Source organism: Zalophus californianus, chromosome 16 (assembly GCF_009762305.2).
Source record: "Zalophus californianus isolate mZalCal1 chromosome 16, mZalCal1.pri.v2, whole genome shotgun sequence".
Lineage (NCBI taxonomy): Eukaryota > Metazoa > Chordata > Mammalia > Carnivora > Otariidae > Zalophus > Zalophus californianus.
In genome coordinates this window covers 28236549-28250989 of record NC_045610.1, presented here as the reverse complement: position 1 = coordinate 28250989, position 14441 = coordinate 28236549, and the positions used below count along the sequence as shown (strand labels likewise).

At 41.8% G+C, this 14441-nt stretch overlaps 2 protein-coding genes across 2 annotated transcripts; both read left to right on the top strand.

Annotated features, from left to right (window-relative positions):
* Positions 1-34: 34 nt before the first annotated feature.
* Positions 35-970, top strand: LOC113907917 (olfactory receptor 4D1-like). The gene has a single exon (XM_027567677.2). It carries the CDS (start codon positions 35-37, stop codon positions 968-970), a length of 936 nt encoding a protein of 311 aa, XP_027423478.2.
* A 9258-nt stretch (positions 971-10228) lies between these two features.
* Positions 10229-11164, top strand: LOC118356390 (olfactory receptor 4D1-like). Its single transcript, XM_035724709.1, has one exon. The coding sequence runs from the start codon at positions 10229-10231 to the stop codon at positions 11162-11164; it is 936 nt and encodes a 311-aa protein (XP_035580602.1).
* Positions 11165-14441: the final 3277 nt, after the last annotated feature.

Genomic DNA, 14441 nt, shown 5'->3' with positions numbered 1-14441 from the left:
AAATAAATAAATCTTAAAAAAAAAAAAAGGTGCCATGGAGGCAAAAAACCTCACGTGGGTATCAGAGTTTGTCTTTTTGGGGTTCTCAGAGACTCGAGAGCTCCAGCTTTTCCTGTTTTTGGCATTCCTGTTTGTCTACACCACCACTGTCATGGGAAACCTCCTCATCATGGTCACAGTGACCTCAGACACCCGGCTCCACACACCCATGTACTTCCTGCTCCGAAATCTGGCTGTCTTAGACCTCTGTTTCTCCTCTGTCACTGCCCCAAAGATGCTGGTGGACTTCCTCTCTGAAAAGAAGACCATCTCCTACCAGGGCTGCATGGCCCAGATCTTCTGCATTCATCTTCTTGGTGGCGCGACTGTCTTCTTCCTCTCGGTGATGGCCTTTGACCGCTACATAGCCATCTCCCGGCCCCTCCACTATGTCACCATCATGAACACTCAGTTGTGTATGGGGCTGGTGGTGGCTGCTTGGGTAGGGGGATTTGTTCACTCCATTGTCCAGCTGGCTCTGATGCTCCCATTGCCTTTTTGTGGCCCCAACGTCCTGGATAATTTCTACTGTGATATCCCACAAGTGCTGAGACTTGCCTGCACTGACACCTCCCTCCTGGAGTTCCTCATGATCTCCAACAGTGGAATGTTGGTCCTTATTTGGTTCCTTCTCCTTCTGATATCTTACACGGTCATCCTGGTGATGCTGAGGTCCCACTCAGGGCAGGCAAGGAAGAAGGCAGCTTCCACCTGCACCACTCACATCATTGTGGTGTCTATGATCTTCATTCCCTGTATCTCTGTCTACTCCCGGCCTTTCACCACCTCTTCCTTGGATAAGGCTTTATCCATCAACTACACAGCTATGACCCCTATGCTCAACCCCATGATCTACACGCTGAGGAATCAGGAGATGCAAGCAGCCATGAAGAGATTACGTAAACAGCTCGTGATATGTAACAGGGAGTGAACTTAAAATGTCTTGACTAGGGCCACCTGGGTGGCTCAGTTGGTTAGGTGTCCAACTCTTGATATCAGCTCAGGTCTTGATCTCAGGGAGTGAGTTCAAGCCCTGTGTGGAGTCTAATTAAAGAAATCATTTTGACTTTAAATGACAATTTTTCCATCTGAACTTTTGTTTTCCCATGTGAAAAGTAGAGGAAAGTCTTTATAGATTGTGATATTTGACATTCAATCAGTATATCTTTGTACCTACTCATGTTTGGTATTATGTTAGGCACTTCCTCACGTTTATTTTTTAAAGATTTGTTTACTGATTTGAGAGAGAGAGAGAGAGAGAGAGAACCCGGGGAAGGGGCAGAGGAGATGGAGAGAGAGAATCTCAAGCCAGACTCCCTGCTGAGCACATAGTGGGTTCTCAGGACCCGAAGATCATGACCTGAGCTGAAATCAAAGGGCTGGATCCTCAAATTACTGAGCCACCCAGGTGCCCTGGCACTTTCTCACTTTTATCTCATCCTCATAAAATGGACAGTGGGTATATTATTATTATATAAACATTTTAACAATGAGAGAACTCAGGGGGAGGTAACTTGCTCAGTGGTGAACAACAAGTGAGTGGCAGAGCTTGGCCAGGACTTGGCTCCTCTGACTCCAAGTTTACAGGCAAGGCTATGGGTGGGATGTGAAATTCAAGGTTTCCCACAAACACAAGGGAAAACCTGGAGAGTTCCTCAGCTGTGGATGAATATCTGTGATGACTGGTGAACAATATCATCTTAACTGTGGAATAATCATAATCTTTTCTTCTCCCTGCTTTTACTCTTTCTTTATCTTTGGAGCTCTGTAACTTCATTCAACTATGTCTTTGCATTCACTGATGGTTGTCAATTTTCGTTTGCCCGTTCAATCTAGTGATTCCATTTGTAAATGACCAGAAGTCACTTGCTGGTTCAATTTTTTAAAAAAGTTATCTTGAGTCCCTTTCTTAATTTATGAAAATGTTACTTTTATGTGACCCAGAATATCAATTCTAAGGATGGTAGGAAGCTTAGAAATGCTAATTATAATCTATAACATTGACCTAAAGGAGAGAAATGGGAGACATTTCCTCAGTGTATCTTACACATGATCATTCCACACATGAGATACTCAGTTTTGAACTGAATTTGTTGAGCAATACCCCCTTCTGATGAATACAGCTATATCCATGAGAATTTTTTTATTTATGAGAATTTAAGACAACTCTATTGGAAGATAAAGATAACTTATGTCTATGTTTATGATGTAACTGTGACTCATATCTAAATATATTAACCCCATGGGGCATCTGGGCTTCTGTTGATTGAGTGTCTGACTCTGATTTCAGCTCAGGTCATGATCTCTGTGTGGTAAAATCAAGCCCCTGGTCGGGCTCCGTACTGAAGAGTGGAGGCTGTTTAAGATTGTCTCTCTCCCTCTGCCCCTCCCCACTAGCTCATGCTCTCTTGCTCTCTATCTCAATAAATAAAAAAATAAAAATAAATAAAAAATTTATGAAGCCTTAATGGATTGGTGCAATGTCTTTCATAAAGACAGTAGAGGAAAAATTTAAAAGAAATTGTTCATAAAATGGCCTAAATTAAAAACACTCCCCACATTCTGATGCTGTCTTAAATTGTATAGGGAGACTCTAACAGGATTTGCAGCCTTGGCGCTCAGTCCGGGCTCTAACTCCTGCTGGTGGTTCTCCTTTTGGACATCACTGAATCTCCACTTCTTTAGCTATAAAGTTTCCATAATTGCTCACAGTGTTGTGTGGGTTGGTGGGGTACATGGAAAAATTCCAGCACAGGACTTGGCATATAGTCGGCATTGTTAGTTCCTCACCCATTCCCATTTACAATTATTTTTTGACTTCTCATCAATACTTTTTCTTAAATTTTAATTCCAGTATGGTTAACTTACAGTGTTAAATTAGTTTCAGGTGTACAGTATAGTGATTTAACAATTCCATCTATTACTCAGTGCTCATCAAGGTAGGTGTCCTCTTAATCTCCACCTATTTCATCTCCCCTCCCCCCCCACCTCTCCTCTGGTCACCGTCAGTTTGTTCTCCATAGTTAAGAGTCTGTTTCTTGGTTTGTCTCTTTTTTCCCCCTTTGTTCATTTGTTTTGTTTCTTAAATTCCACATGTGAGTGAAATGATATGATGTTTGTCTTTCTTTTACTGATTTATATAACTTAGCATTATACTGTCTAGACCCATCCATGTTATTGCAAATGGCAAGATTTCATTCCTTTATATGGCTGAATATATTCCATAGTGTGTATATATATATATATATATATATATATATATATACCACATCTTCTTTATCCATTCGTCTGTCGATGGACACTTGGGCTGTTTCCATAATTTGGCTATTGTAAATAATGTTGCAAGAATCATATGGGTGCATATATCCTTTCAAATTACCGTTTTCATTTTCTTTGTAATGAAAGAATGTTTTCTTGGTAAACAACCAGTAGTGTGATTACCAGGTCTATTTTTAATGTTTTGAGGAACCACCATACTGTTTTCCACAGTGGCTGCACCAGTTTGCATTCCCGCCAAAGTGCATGAGGGATCCTTTTTCTCCACATCCTCGCCAGCATTTATTGTTTCTTGTGTTTTTGATTTCTGAAAGGTATGAAGTGATATCTCATTGTGGTTTTGATTTGCATTTCCCTGGTGATGAGTGACGTAGAGTGTCTTTTCATGTGTTTGTTGGCCATCTGGATGTCTTCTTTGGAGAAACATGTGTTCATGTCTTCTGCCCATTTTTAAATTGGATTATTTCTTTTTCTGCTGTTGAGTTGTAGAAGTTCCTTATATCTTTTGGATACTAACCCTCTGTTGGATATGTCATTGGCAAATATCTTCTCCCATTCAGTAGGTCATCTTTTAGGGTTGTTGATTGTTTCCTTCACTCTACAGAAACCTTTTAGTTTGATATAGTCCCATAGCTTATTTTTGGTTTTATTTCCCTTCCCTCCGGAGACATATCTACAAAAATGTTGCTATGGCTGATGTCAGAGACATTACTGCCTGTGCTCTCTTCTAGGAATTTTATGGTTTCAGGTATCACATTTAGGTCTTTAATCCATTTCAATTTTACTTTTGTGTATGAAGTGAGATCGTGGTACCGTTCATTTTTTTGCATGGGCTGTCCAGTTTTCCCAACACCATTTGTTGAAGAGACTTCTTTTTATTGGCTATTTTATCCTGCTTTGTCAAAGATTAGTTGACTATATAATTGTGGTTTTACTTCTAGGTTTTCTATTCTATTCCATTGGTGTATGTGTCTATTTTTGTGCCAGTACCATACTGTTTTGTCACTTGAGCTTTGTAGTATGATTTGAAATCTTCACATAATATCTTTATTTTTCACTTTTTAAGATTTTGTTTCTAAGTAATCTTTACACCCAATGTGGGGCTAGAAATTACAACCCCCAAATCAAGAGTCACATGTGCTACCGACTGAGCCAGCCAGGCGCTTCTCCATCAATACTTTCAAATTAAACCAAGAAAGTTAGTCAACTGGTTCTTGAAGATCTAAACAATCAGGTGTAGTCAAGTAATGCTCTTTTGTCCTTTTGTTTATATAGGATTAGTGAAAACAGCTCTCTTAGAAGCTGTTGATGGAGGGCTCTAAATTATTTCAGTTTTAGCAGATTAAAAGAATTTTTTATTTGAGTGTAACTCTACTCAACTGACACACAGGTACATTACTTTCAGGTGTGCAGCATACTGATTCAACTTCTCTATCTGGTATGCTCAGTGATAGTTTGATTCTCACTCAGAGAATATTTCACGTCTCAGCCTTATTAATCTGTAGATCTTGCCATTCCAGGTGGATTTATAATCAAGTTCAAGGATGACTGAGGTGTGAGGAGGAAAAGACCTCAATCAACTTTGCCTAAAATGTTTACTTTACATTGGATCCATAAAAGGTGATGTATCAGTCCGAGTTTCACCAGAGCAACAGGACCAGTTGGATATAGATAACATATGTCTGTTAAGAGATTTATTGCGAGGAATTGGCTTACATAATTGTGAGACTGACCCCTGGGCCAGTATAAATGCATAGGACAGGGGTCAGGAAGGGCAGGCGGGGACGCTGCATGAACTGAAGCCATAGTCCAGAACATCACCTTCTTCAAGGAAATCTCAGTCCTGCCCTCAAGGCTCTTTAACTCATTGAATCAGCCACATCCAGATTATCTAAGAAATTCTCTTTTACTTAAAATCAACTGATTATAGACAGCAATCCCATCAGTGAAGTACCTTTACAGCAACACCTACATTAGGGTTTGATTGAATAACTGGGAACTATAGACTACTCAAATTGACATATAAACCCAATCATCATAAGAGGAGGATTATTTATTTATTTATTTATTTATTTATTTATTTATTTGAGCGAGAGAGTGTTCAGGTAGTGGGGGAAGAAAGAATCTTAAGCAGACTCTGTGCTGAGTGTGGAGCCTGACACAGGGCTGGATCCTACCACCCTGAGATCATGACTTGAGCTGAAACCAAGAGTCTGACACTTAATTCACTGAACCATCTAGGTGCTCCTTTTTTTTTAATAATTTTTATTGTTATGTTAATCACCATACATTACATCATTAGTTTTTGATGTAGTGTTCCATGATTCATTGTTTGTGCATAACACCCAGTGCTCCACGCAGAACGGGCCCTCTTTAATACCCATCACCAGGCTAACCCATCCCCCCACCCCCCTCCCCTCTAGAACCCTCAGTTGGTTTTTCAGAGTCCATCGTCTCTCATGGTTCGTCTCCTCCTCCGACTTACTCCCCTTCATTCTTCCCCTCCTGCTATCTTCTTCTTCTTTTTTTTTCTTAACATATATTGCATTATTTGTTTCAGAGGTACAGATCTGTGATTCAACAGTCTTGCACAACTCACAGCGCTCGCCATAGCACATACCCTCCCCAATGTCTATCACCCAGCCACCCCATCCCTCCCACCCCCCCACCGCTCCAGCAACCTTCAGTTTGCTTCCTGAGATTAAGAATTCCTCATATCAGTGAGGTCATATGATACATGTCTTTCTCTGATTGACTTATTTCACTCAGCCTAACACCCTCCAGTTCCAACCACGTCGTTGCAAATGGCAAGATCTCATTCCTTTTGATGGCTGCATAATATTCCATTGTGTATATATACCACATCTTCTTTAGCCATTCATCTATTGATGGACATCTTGGCTCTTTCCACAGTTTGGCTATTGTGGACATTGCTGTTATAAACATTGGGGTGCACGTACCCCTTCGGATCCCTACATTTGTATCTTTGTGGTAAATACCCAGTAGTGCAATTGCTGGATCGTAGGGTAGCTCTATTTTCAACTGTTTGAGGAACCTCCATACTGTTTTCCAGAGTGGTTGCACCAGCTTGCATTCCCACCAACAGTGTCGGAGGGTTCCCCTTTCTCCGCATCCCCGCCAACATCTGTCGTTTCCTGACTTGTTAATTTTAGCCATTCTGACGGGTGTGACGTGGTATCTCATTGAGGTTTTGATTTGGATTTCCCTGATGCCGAGCGAATAACAGGAGGATTATTGATTATCATGATGCTGGGCACCCTCAAGGAGAATATAAATGAAGTTGCTTCTGGATGTATCCTGTATCCACTTAAGTTTGAAATGATAACAATAGTTAAGTCTGTCAAATATTTATTTTCTTAGCTGTATGGTACATAAGGAAATCACTTTCTCGGTTCAGTTTTCTATGTCTGGGTCTTTAGCATGATTCCTCTATTCCTGCCATTCTGGTCTTTGAAATTCATTCTGTTGGCTAGTGGATGCAGTGAACAGATGAGGTTTGGTGGACATTCTACAGACCCATATGTGCCTTGACAGGGGAAATATATTAACTGAAACATACTAGTTTCCTCTTAGTGAAAGCTAAGTCAGAATCAGAACTCAAAATCACCCACATGACAGTCAATGAAATGTACAAGTCCTGTCCCCTTCCCCAGAATCAATCCAGGCCAATTGGTTCCAAGTGATTAAATTTTGAAGAGGACTGAAGCTCTAAATAAGAGTTAGCGGTTGGTTTGTTTTTCAGTCTACATCTCTTGTATGTGGAAGATCTTCACATTATATTCTTATCTGCCAAAGGGAGATACTTAATTTGGCCAAGTGTAAACATGTGCTATGAGAGAATTTAGACCAACTTGGAAATGCTATGTAGATCAGAGAGGTCTAAGAAATCAGGGTTTACAGCACATCAAGCTTACAATGGCAGTCAATGTTGGTTTTGATTACTTTCTCATAATGAGAAATTATAGGAGTTTCTTGTAGCAATCCTAGTGTTAGAATGCACATAAAATGCTAGCATTTTATGTTAGCTATGTCCTTGGTACTTTAGCCCCCAAGGAAGACCTCTCAGAGAGTAAGTGGTTTTGAGACCTTTAGAAACTTTTTAACAACTCCCATTGTTCCCTTGTCTCCAGCGGGAATCGGGGGGGCATCGGCCCAGCTCTGTTCTAGAGCTGAGCCCAGTCCTATAGTGTGTCCCTGAGGATATGCCCTCTTTCCCTAGGGTCACTATCATAGGTGATGTGTGGGCAGTGGCCAGGGAACTGACGCTGCAGGAAGGGGCTCTCCAAGATGATGTGAGACCTGAAGCCATTCTCCCATTCTGGGCTGGAGGAAGGTGAGACACCAAGGTTTTCTCCTCTGTAGATAAATCAGCTGTAGGAAGGACCCAGAAACACCGAACATTGGGAGATTAAACAAGTAGACATAGACTGGATGGTAGTAAGTCTAAAGTGTGAGGAGAGTCTCGGGAAGGAATTCAGGGGAAATATAATGTTGAAAACAGATGCTTCAGGTTGCATGTGAAAACTCAGGCTTTTAACAACCAAGCAGGAATGGAGCGTGCTGAGAGCAGAGCATGAGGAAATGCATCACAAAATGCAGAAAACAAGGTCACAGAATTACCCACTAATACATTAAGTTAGCAAGCACGTTTGGAGCAACTTCTAAGTCAGCTTGGCTGTTCTATGTGCTGGCACTATAATGTTACTGTTAAGAGGGACAAGAAAAGAAAGTGAAAAATGCCCTAAGGGAGTTATTTATAAAACCTTATTGGAACCCAGAGAAAGAAGGAATTAATTCTGCTTGGGAGAGATAGGGGGAGGAGTCACAGAGCAGGTGGTGTCCCAGTCCTTGTAGGGTGAGAAGGTAGTAGAGGGCATTTCAGGAAACAGAACTCATTACCAACGCTACCAAGGAAATCACCGAGCATATGGCACATGTGAGAAGTTATGAATTTCTTGAATGGCAATCAGTTCCAGGGTCACTGGGATACTGATTACAAAGCTAGGTGAAGGCTACGTTTTATAGCCTTGTGTGACACGCTGAGAGGGAGTTGCATGCACATAGGTAAGTGTGATTTTCGACTCTGTATAATCCACAAAGCATGTTAGGCAGCTTCAAAGAGTTTGAGTTATAAGCCAGGGGCACTAGACAGTCACCGGAAGATTATAATGAGAGCGAAACTTGATCAGATATGAACTTAGAAGGTCTCGTTGACAGTCTTATAGAACCGGCCTGCAGTGGAAGTAAATGGAAGGCAAAGGATGAGATGAACCTGACCCTTAATCCATGATGGACTGCAGTAGGCACATGAGAGAGGATGAGACTGAGACAGGGCAGGAGGAGTGGGGAGGACCCCTCACCCCTAACCCGTCCCCCTCCATCTCTCCCCCTACACCTCCTTCTCCGGCTTTGCCCTGTTCCCTCCTCCACCCACCACCTTCCCATTTCCCCTCCGTCACCTGCTCTCTTCCTTCCTCTCCCACCTTGATTCCTTTATCCGTTTCTATGCTCTTATTTCAACATCCTCCTCCTCCTTCTTGTATCAGTAACATCTTCTAAACTTCTTGTTCCTTTCAGCAGAGCTCTCAGGGTCTCCCTCATGAAATACTCATAACTATTTCTTAAACCAGAGACTCTCTCACCCTGGCTTCTCTCTTGTCTCAGCACACACTCTGTAACTTTCTGGGCCTCACCAGGTAAGGGGCTGCACCTCCCAGCTCCCCCCCCCCCACCCAGCATCAACACAACCTGATTTTGGAGCATTGACTGTCCACCAAGATGGGCACTGTGGGGCACAAATAAAGATCCTTGTCTCTGCCTCTGGGAGCTTTCAGTTAAGTTGTGGAGGAAAAACATAGTCACAGGAAAAGCCCATTAACATGAGGATGTGTTAAATGTTGCATGAAAAATCATTGCTAGAAAAGTTTATTTGAGACTGGAAGAAGGGAGGGTGTCTTAGAGGAGGAGACTACCCAGAAGGAGTGATTGCCAGAGTGATTTATTTCCAGGCACTTTCCAGGAACTTGATGTGTTATCTATTTCATGCCCTAGACAATTCTATAAAAAAAGATGTGTTTATTCCTATCTGACAGATGTGGAAACTGAGACTCAGAGAGATTAAGTAGCCGAATTACGGTCAAATCTCAAATAACTAGAAGCCCTGCATTTGACTGCTGTTGTGTTGGACTCCAACTGTCTCCCCAAACTGGATCACACGGAATCTTTGAAAGGCAGGTTGCATATGCTCTGGATGGCTTTAAGATATCTCATGAATGTATATTATAGCACCAGTTTGTATACTGTCCACTGACGAGTCCATTAATAATCAGCACCAGGGGGGCGCCTGGGTGGCTCAGTCAGTTAAGCGACTGCCTTCGGCTCAGGTCATGATCCTGGAATCCCGGGATCGAGTCCCACTTCGGGCTCCCTGCTCGGCAGGGAGTCTGCATCTCCCTCTGACCCTCCCCCGTCTCTTGCGCTCTCTCTGTCTCTCATTCTCTCTCTCAAATAAATAAATAAACAAAATCTTTAAAAAAAAAGAATCAGCACCAGGTGATATATCTGCACATGAGGACCCATCATCTGCACCTGGACAACTCAGTTTGAACCCTGAGCACTAAAAGTGACTTCATGCATTTGTGTCTATGATTCCTTTTCTTTAGGAGTATGGAGAAGATGCCATGGAGGCGGCGCCTGGGTGGCTCAGTTGGTTGAGCGACTGCCTTCGGCTCAGGTCATGATCCTGGAGTCCCAGGATCGAGTCCCGCATCGGGCTCCCTGCTGTCAGCGGGGAGTCTGCTTCTCCCTCTGACCCTCACCCCTCTCATGCTCCCTCTCTCTATCTCATTCTCTCTCTCAAATAAATAAACAAATCTTAAAAAAAAAAAGTGCCATGGAGGCAAAAAACCTCACGTGGGTATCAGAGTTTGTCTTTTTGGGGTTCTCAGAGACTCGAGAGCTCCAGCTTTTCCTGTTTTTGGCATTCCTGTTTGTCTACACCACCACTGTCATGGGAAACCTCCTCATCATGGTCACAGTGACCTCAGACACCCGGCTCCACACACCCATGTACTTCCTGCTCCGAAATCTGGCTGTCTTAGACCTCTGTCTCTCCTCTGTCACTGCCCCAAAGATGCTGGTGGACTTCCTCTCTGAAAAGAAGACCATCTCCTACCAGGGCTGCATGGCCCAGATCTTCTGCATTCATCTTCTTGGTGGCGCGACTGTCTTCTTCCTCTCGGTGATGGCCTTTGACCGCTACATAGCCATCTCCCGGCCCCTCCACTATGTCACCATCATGAACACTCAGTTGTGTATGGGGCTGGTGGTGGCTGCTTGGGTAGGGGGATTTGTTCACTCCATTGTCCAGCTGGCTCTGATGCTCCCATTGCCTTTTTGTGGCCCCAACGTCCTGGATAATTTCTACTGTGATATCCCACAAGTGCTGAGACTTGCCTGCACTGACACCTCCCTCTTGGAGTTCCTCATGATCTCCAACAGTGGAATGTTGGTCCTTATTTGGTTCCTTCTCCTTCTGATATCTTACACGGTCATCCTGGTGATGCTGAGGTCCCACTCAGGGCAGGCAAGGAAGAAGGCAGCTTCCACCTGCACCACTCACATCATTGTGGTGTCTATGATCTTCATTCCCTGTATCTCTGTCTACTCCCGGCCTTTCACCACCTCTTCCTTGGATAAGGCTTTATCCATCAACTACACAGTTATGACCCCCATGCTCAACCCCATGATCTACACGCTGAGGAATCAGGAGATGCAAGCAGCCATGAAGAGATTACGTAAACAGCTCGTGATATGTAACAGGGAGTGAACTTAAAATGTCTTGACTAGGGGCACCTGGGTGGCTCAGTTGGTTAGGTGTCCAACTCTTGATATCAGCTCAGGTCTTGATCTCAGGGAGTGAGTTCAAGCCCTGTGTGGAGTCTAATTAAAGAAATCATTTTGACTTTAAATGACAATTTTTCCATCTGAACTTTTGTTTTCCCATGTGAAAAGTAGAGGAAAGTCTTTATAGATTGTGACATTTGACATTCAATCAGTATATCTTTGTACCTACTCATGTTTGGTATTATGTTAGGCACTTCCTCACGTTTATTTTTTAAAGATTTGTTTATTGATTTGAGAGAGAGAGAGAGAGAGAGAGAGAACCCGGGGAAGGGGCAGAGGAGATGGAGAGAGAGAATCTCAAGCCAGACTCCCTGCTGAGCACATAGTGGGTTCTCAGGACCCGAAGATCATGACCTGAGCTGAAATCAAAGGGCTGGATCCTCAAATTACTGAGCCACCCAGGTGCCCTGGCACTTTCTCACTTTTATCTCATCCTCATAAAATGGACAGTGGGTATATTATTATTATATAAACATTTTAACAATGAGAGAACTCAGGGGGAGGTAACTTGCTCAGTGGTGAACAACAAGTGAGTGGCAGAGCTTGGCCAGGACTTGGCTCCTCTGACTCCAAGTTTACAGGCAAGGCTATGGGTGGGATGTGAAATTCAAGGTTTCCCACAAACACAAGGGAAAACCTGGAGAGTTCCTCAGCTGTGGATGAATATCTGTGATGACTGGTGAACAATATCATCTTAACTGTGGAATAATCATAATCTTTTCTTCTCCCTGCTTTTACTCTTTCTTTATCTTTGGAGCTCTGTAACTTCATTCAACTATGTCTTTGCATTCACTGATGGTTGTCAATTTTCGTTTGCCCGTTCAATCTAGTGATTCCATTTGTAAATGACCAGAAGTCACTTGCTGGTTCAATTTTTTAAAAAAGTTATCTTGAGTCCCTTTCTTAATTTATGAAAATGTTACTTTTATGTGACCCAGAATATCAATTCTAAGGATGGTAGGAAGCTTAGAAATGCTAATTATAATCTATAACATTGACCTAAAGGAGAGAAATGGGAGACATTTCCTCAGTGTATCTTACACATGATCATTCCACACATGAGATACTCAGTTTTGAACTGAATTTGTTGAGCAATACCCCCTTCTGATGAATACAGCTATATCCATGAGAATTTTTTTATTTATGAGAATTTAAGACAACTCTATTGGAAGATAAAGATAACTTATGTCTATGTTTATGATGTAACTGTGACTCATATCTAAATATATTAACCCCATGGGGCATCTGGGCTTCTGTTGATTGAGTGTCTGACTCTGATTTCAGCTCAGGTCATGATCTCTGTGTGGTAAAATCAAGCCCCTGGTCGGGCTCCGTACTGAAGAGTGGAGGCTGTTTAAGATTGTCTCTCTCCCTCTGCCCCTCCCCACTAGCTCATGCTCTCTTGCTCTCTATCTCAATAAATAAAAAAATAAAAATAAATAAAAAATTTATGAAGCCTTAATGGATTGGTGCAATGTCTTTCATAAAGACAGTAGAGGAAAAATTTAAAAGAAATTGTTCATAAAATGGCCTAAATTAAAAACACTCCCCACATTCTGATGCTGTCTTAAATTGTATAGGGAGACTCTAACAGGATTTGCAGCCTTGGCGCTCAGTCCGGGCTCTAACTCCTGCTGGTGGTTCTCCTTTTGGACATCACTGAATCTCCACTTCTTTAGCTATAAAGTTTCCATAATTGCTCACAGTGTTGTGTGGGTCGGTGGGGTACATGGAAAAATTCCAGCACAGGACTTGGCATATAGTCGGCATTGTTAGTTCCTCACCCATTCCCATTTACAATTATTTTTTGACTTCTCATCAATACTTTTTCTTAAATTTTAATTCCAGTATGGTTAACTTACAGTGTTAAATTAGTTTCAGGTGTACAGTATAGTGATTTAACAATTCCATCTATTACTCAGTGCTCATCAAGGTAGGTGTCCTCTTAATCTCCACCTATTTCATCTCCCCCCCCCCCCCCACCTCTCCTCTGGTCACCGTCAGTTTGTTCTCCATAGTTAAGAGTCTGTTTCTTGGTTTGTCTCTTTTTTCCCCCTTTGTTCATTTGTTTTGTTTCTTAAATTCCACATGTGAGTGAAATGATATGATGTTTGTCTTTCTTTTACTGATTTATATAACTTAGCATTATACTGTCTAGACCCATCCATGTTATTGCAAATGGCAAGATTTCATTCCTTTATATGGCTGAATATATTCCATAGTGTGTATATATATATATATATATATATATATATATATATATATATATACCACATCTTCTTTATCCATTCGTCTGTCGATGGACACTTGGGCTGTTTCCATAATTTGGCTATTGTAAATAATGTTGCAAGAATCATATGGGTGCATATATCCTTTCAAATTACCGTTTTCATTTTCTTTGTAATGAAAGAATGTTTTCTTGGTAAACAACCAGTAGTGTGATTACCAGGTCTATTTTTAATGTTTTGAGGAACCACCATACTGTTTTCCACAGTGGCTGCACCAGTTTGCATTCCCGCCAAAGTGCATGAGGGATCCTTTTTCTCCACATCCTCGCCAGCATTTATTGTTTCTTGTGTTTTTGATTTCTGAAAGGTATGAAGTGATATCTCATTGTGGTTTTGATTTGCATTTCCCTGGTGATGAGTGACGTAGAGTGTCTTTTCATGTGTTTGTTGGCCATCTGGATGTCTTCTTTGGAGAAACATGTGTTCATGTCTTCTGCCCATTTTTAAATTGGATTATTTCTTTTTCTGCTGTTGAGTTGTAGAAGTTCCTTATATCTTTTGGATACTAACCCTCTGTTGGATATGTCATTGGCAAATATCTTCTCCCATTCAGTAGGTCATCTTTTAGGGTTGTTGATTGTTTCCTTCACTCTACAGAAACCTTTTAGTTTGATATAGTCCCATAGCTTATTTTTGGTTTTATTTCCCTTCCCTCCGGAGACATATCTACAAAAATGTTGCTATGGCTGATGTCAGAGACATTACTGCCTGTGCTCTCTTCTAGGAATTTTATGGTTTCAGGTATCACATTTAGGTCTTTAATCCATTTCAATTTTACTTTTGTGTATGAAGTGAGATCGTGGTACCGTTCATTTTTTTGCATGGGCTGTCCAGTTTTCCCAACACCATTTGTTGAAGAGACTTCTTTTTATTGGCTATTTTATCCTGCTTTGTCAAAGATTAGTTGACTAT

Bases quoted from the DNA above. Each gene is read 5' to 3' on its own strand.
- LOC118356390 (XM_035724709.1), top strand. From the start codon at position 10,229: ATGGAGGCAAAAAACCTCACGTGGGTATCAGAGTTTGTCTTTTTGGGG.
- LOC113907917 (XM_027567677.2), top strand. From the start codon at position 35: ATGGAGGCAAAAAACCTCACGTGGGTATCAGAGTTTGTCTTTTTGGGG.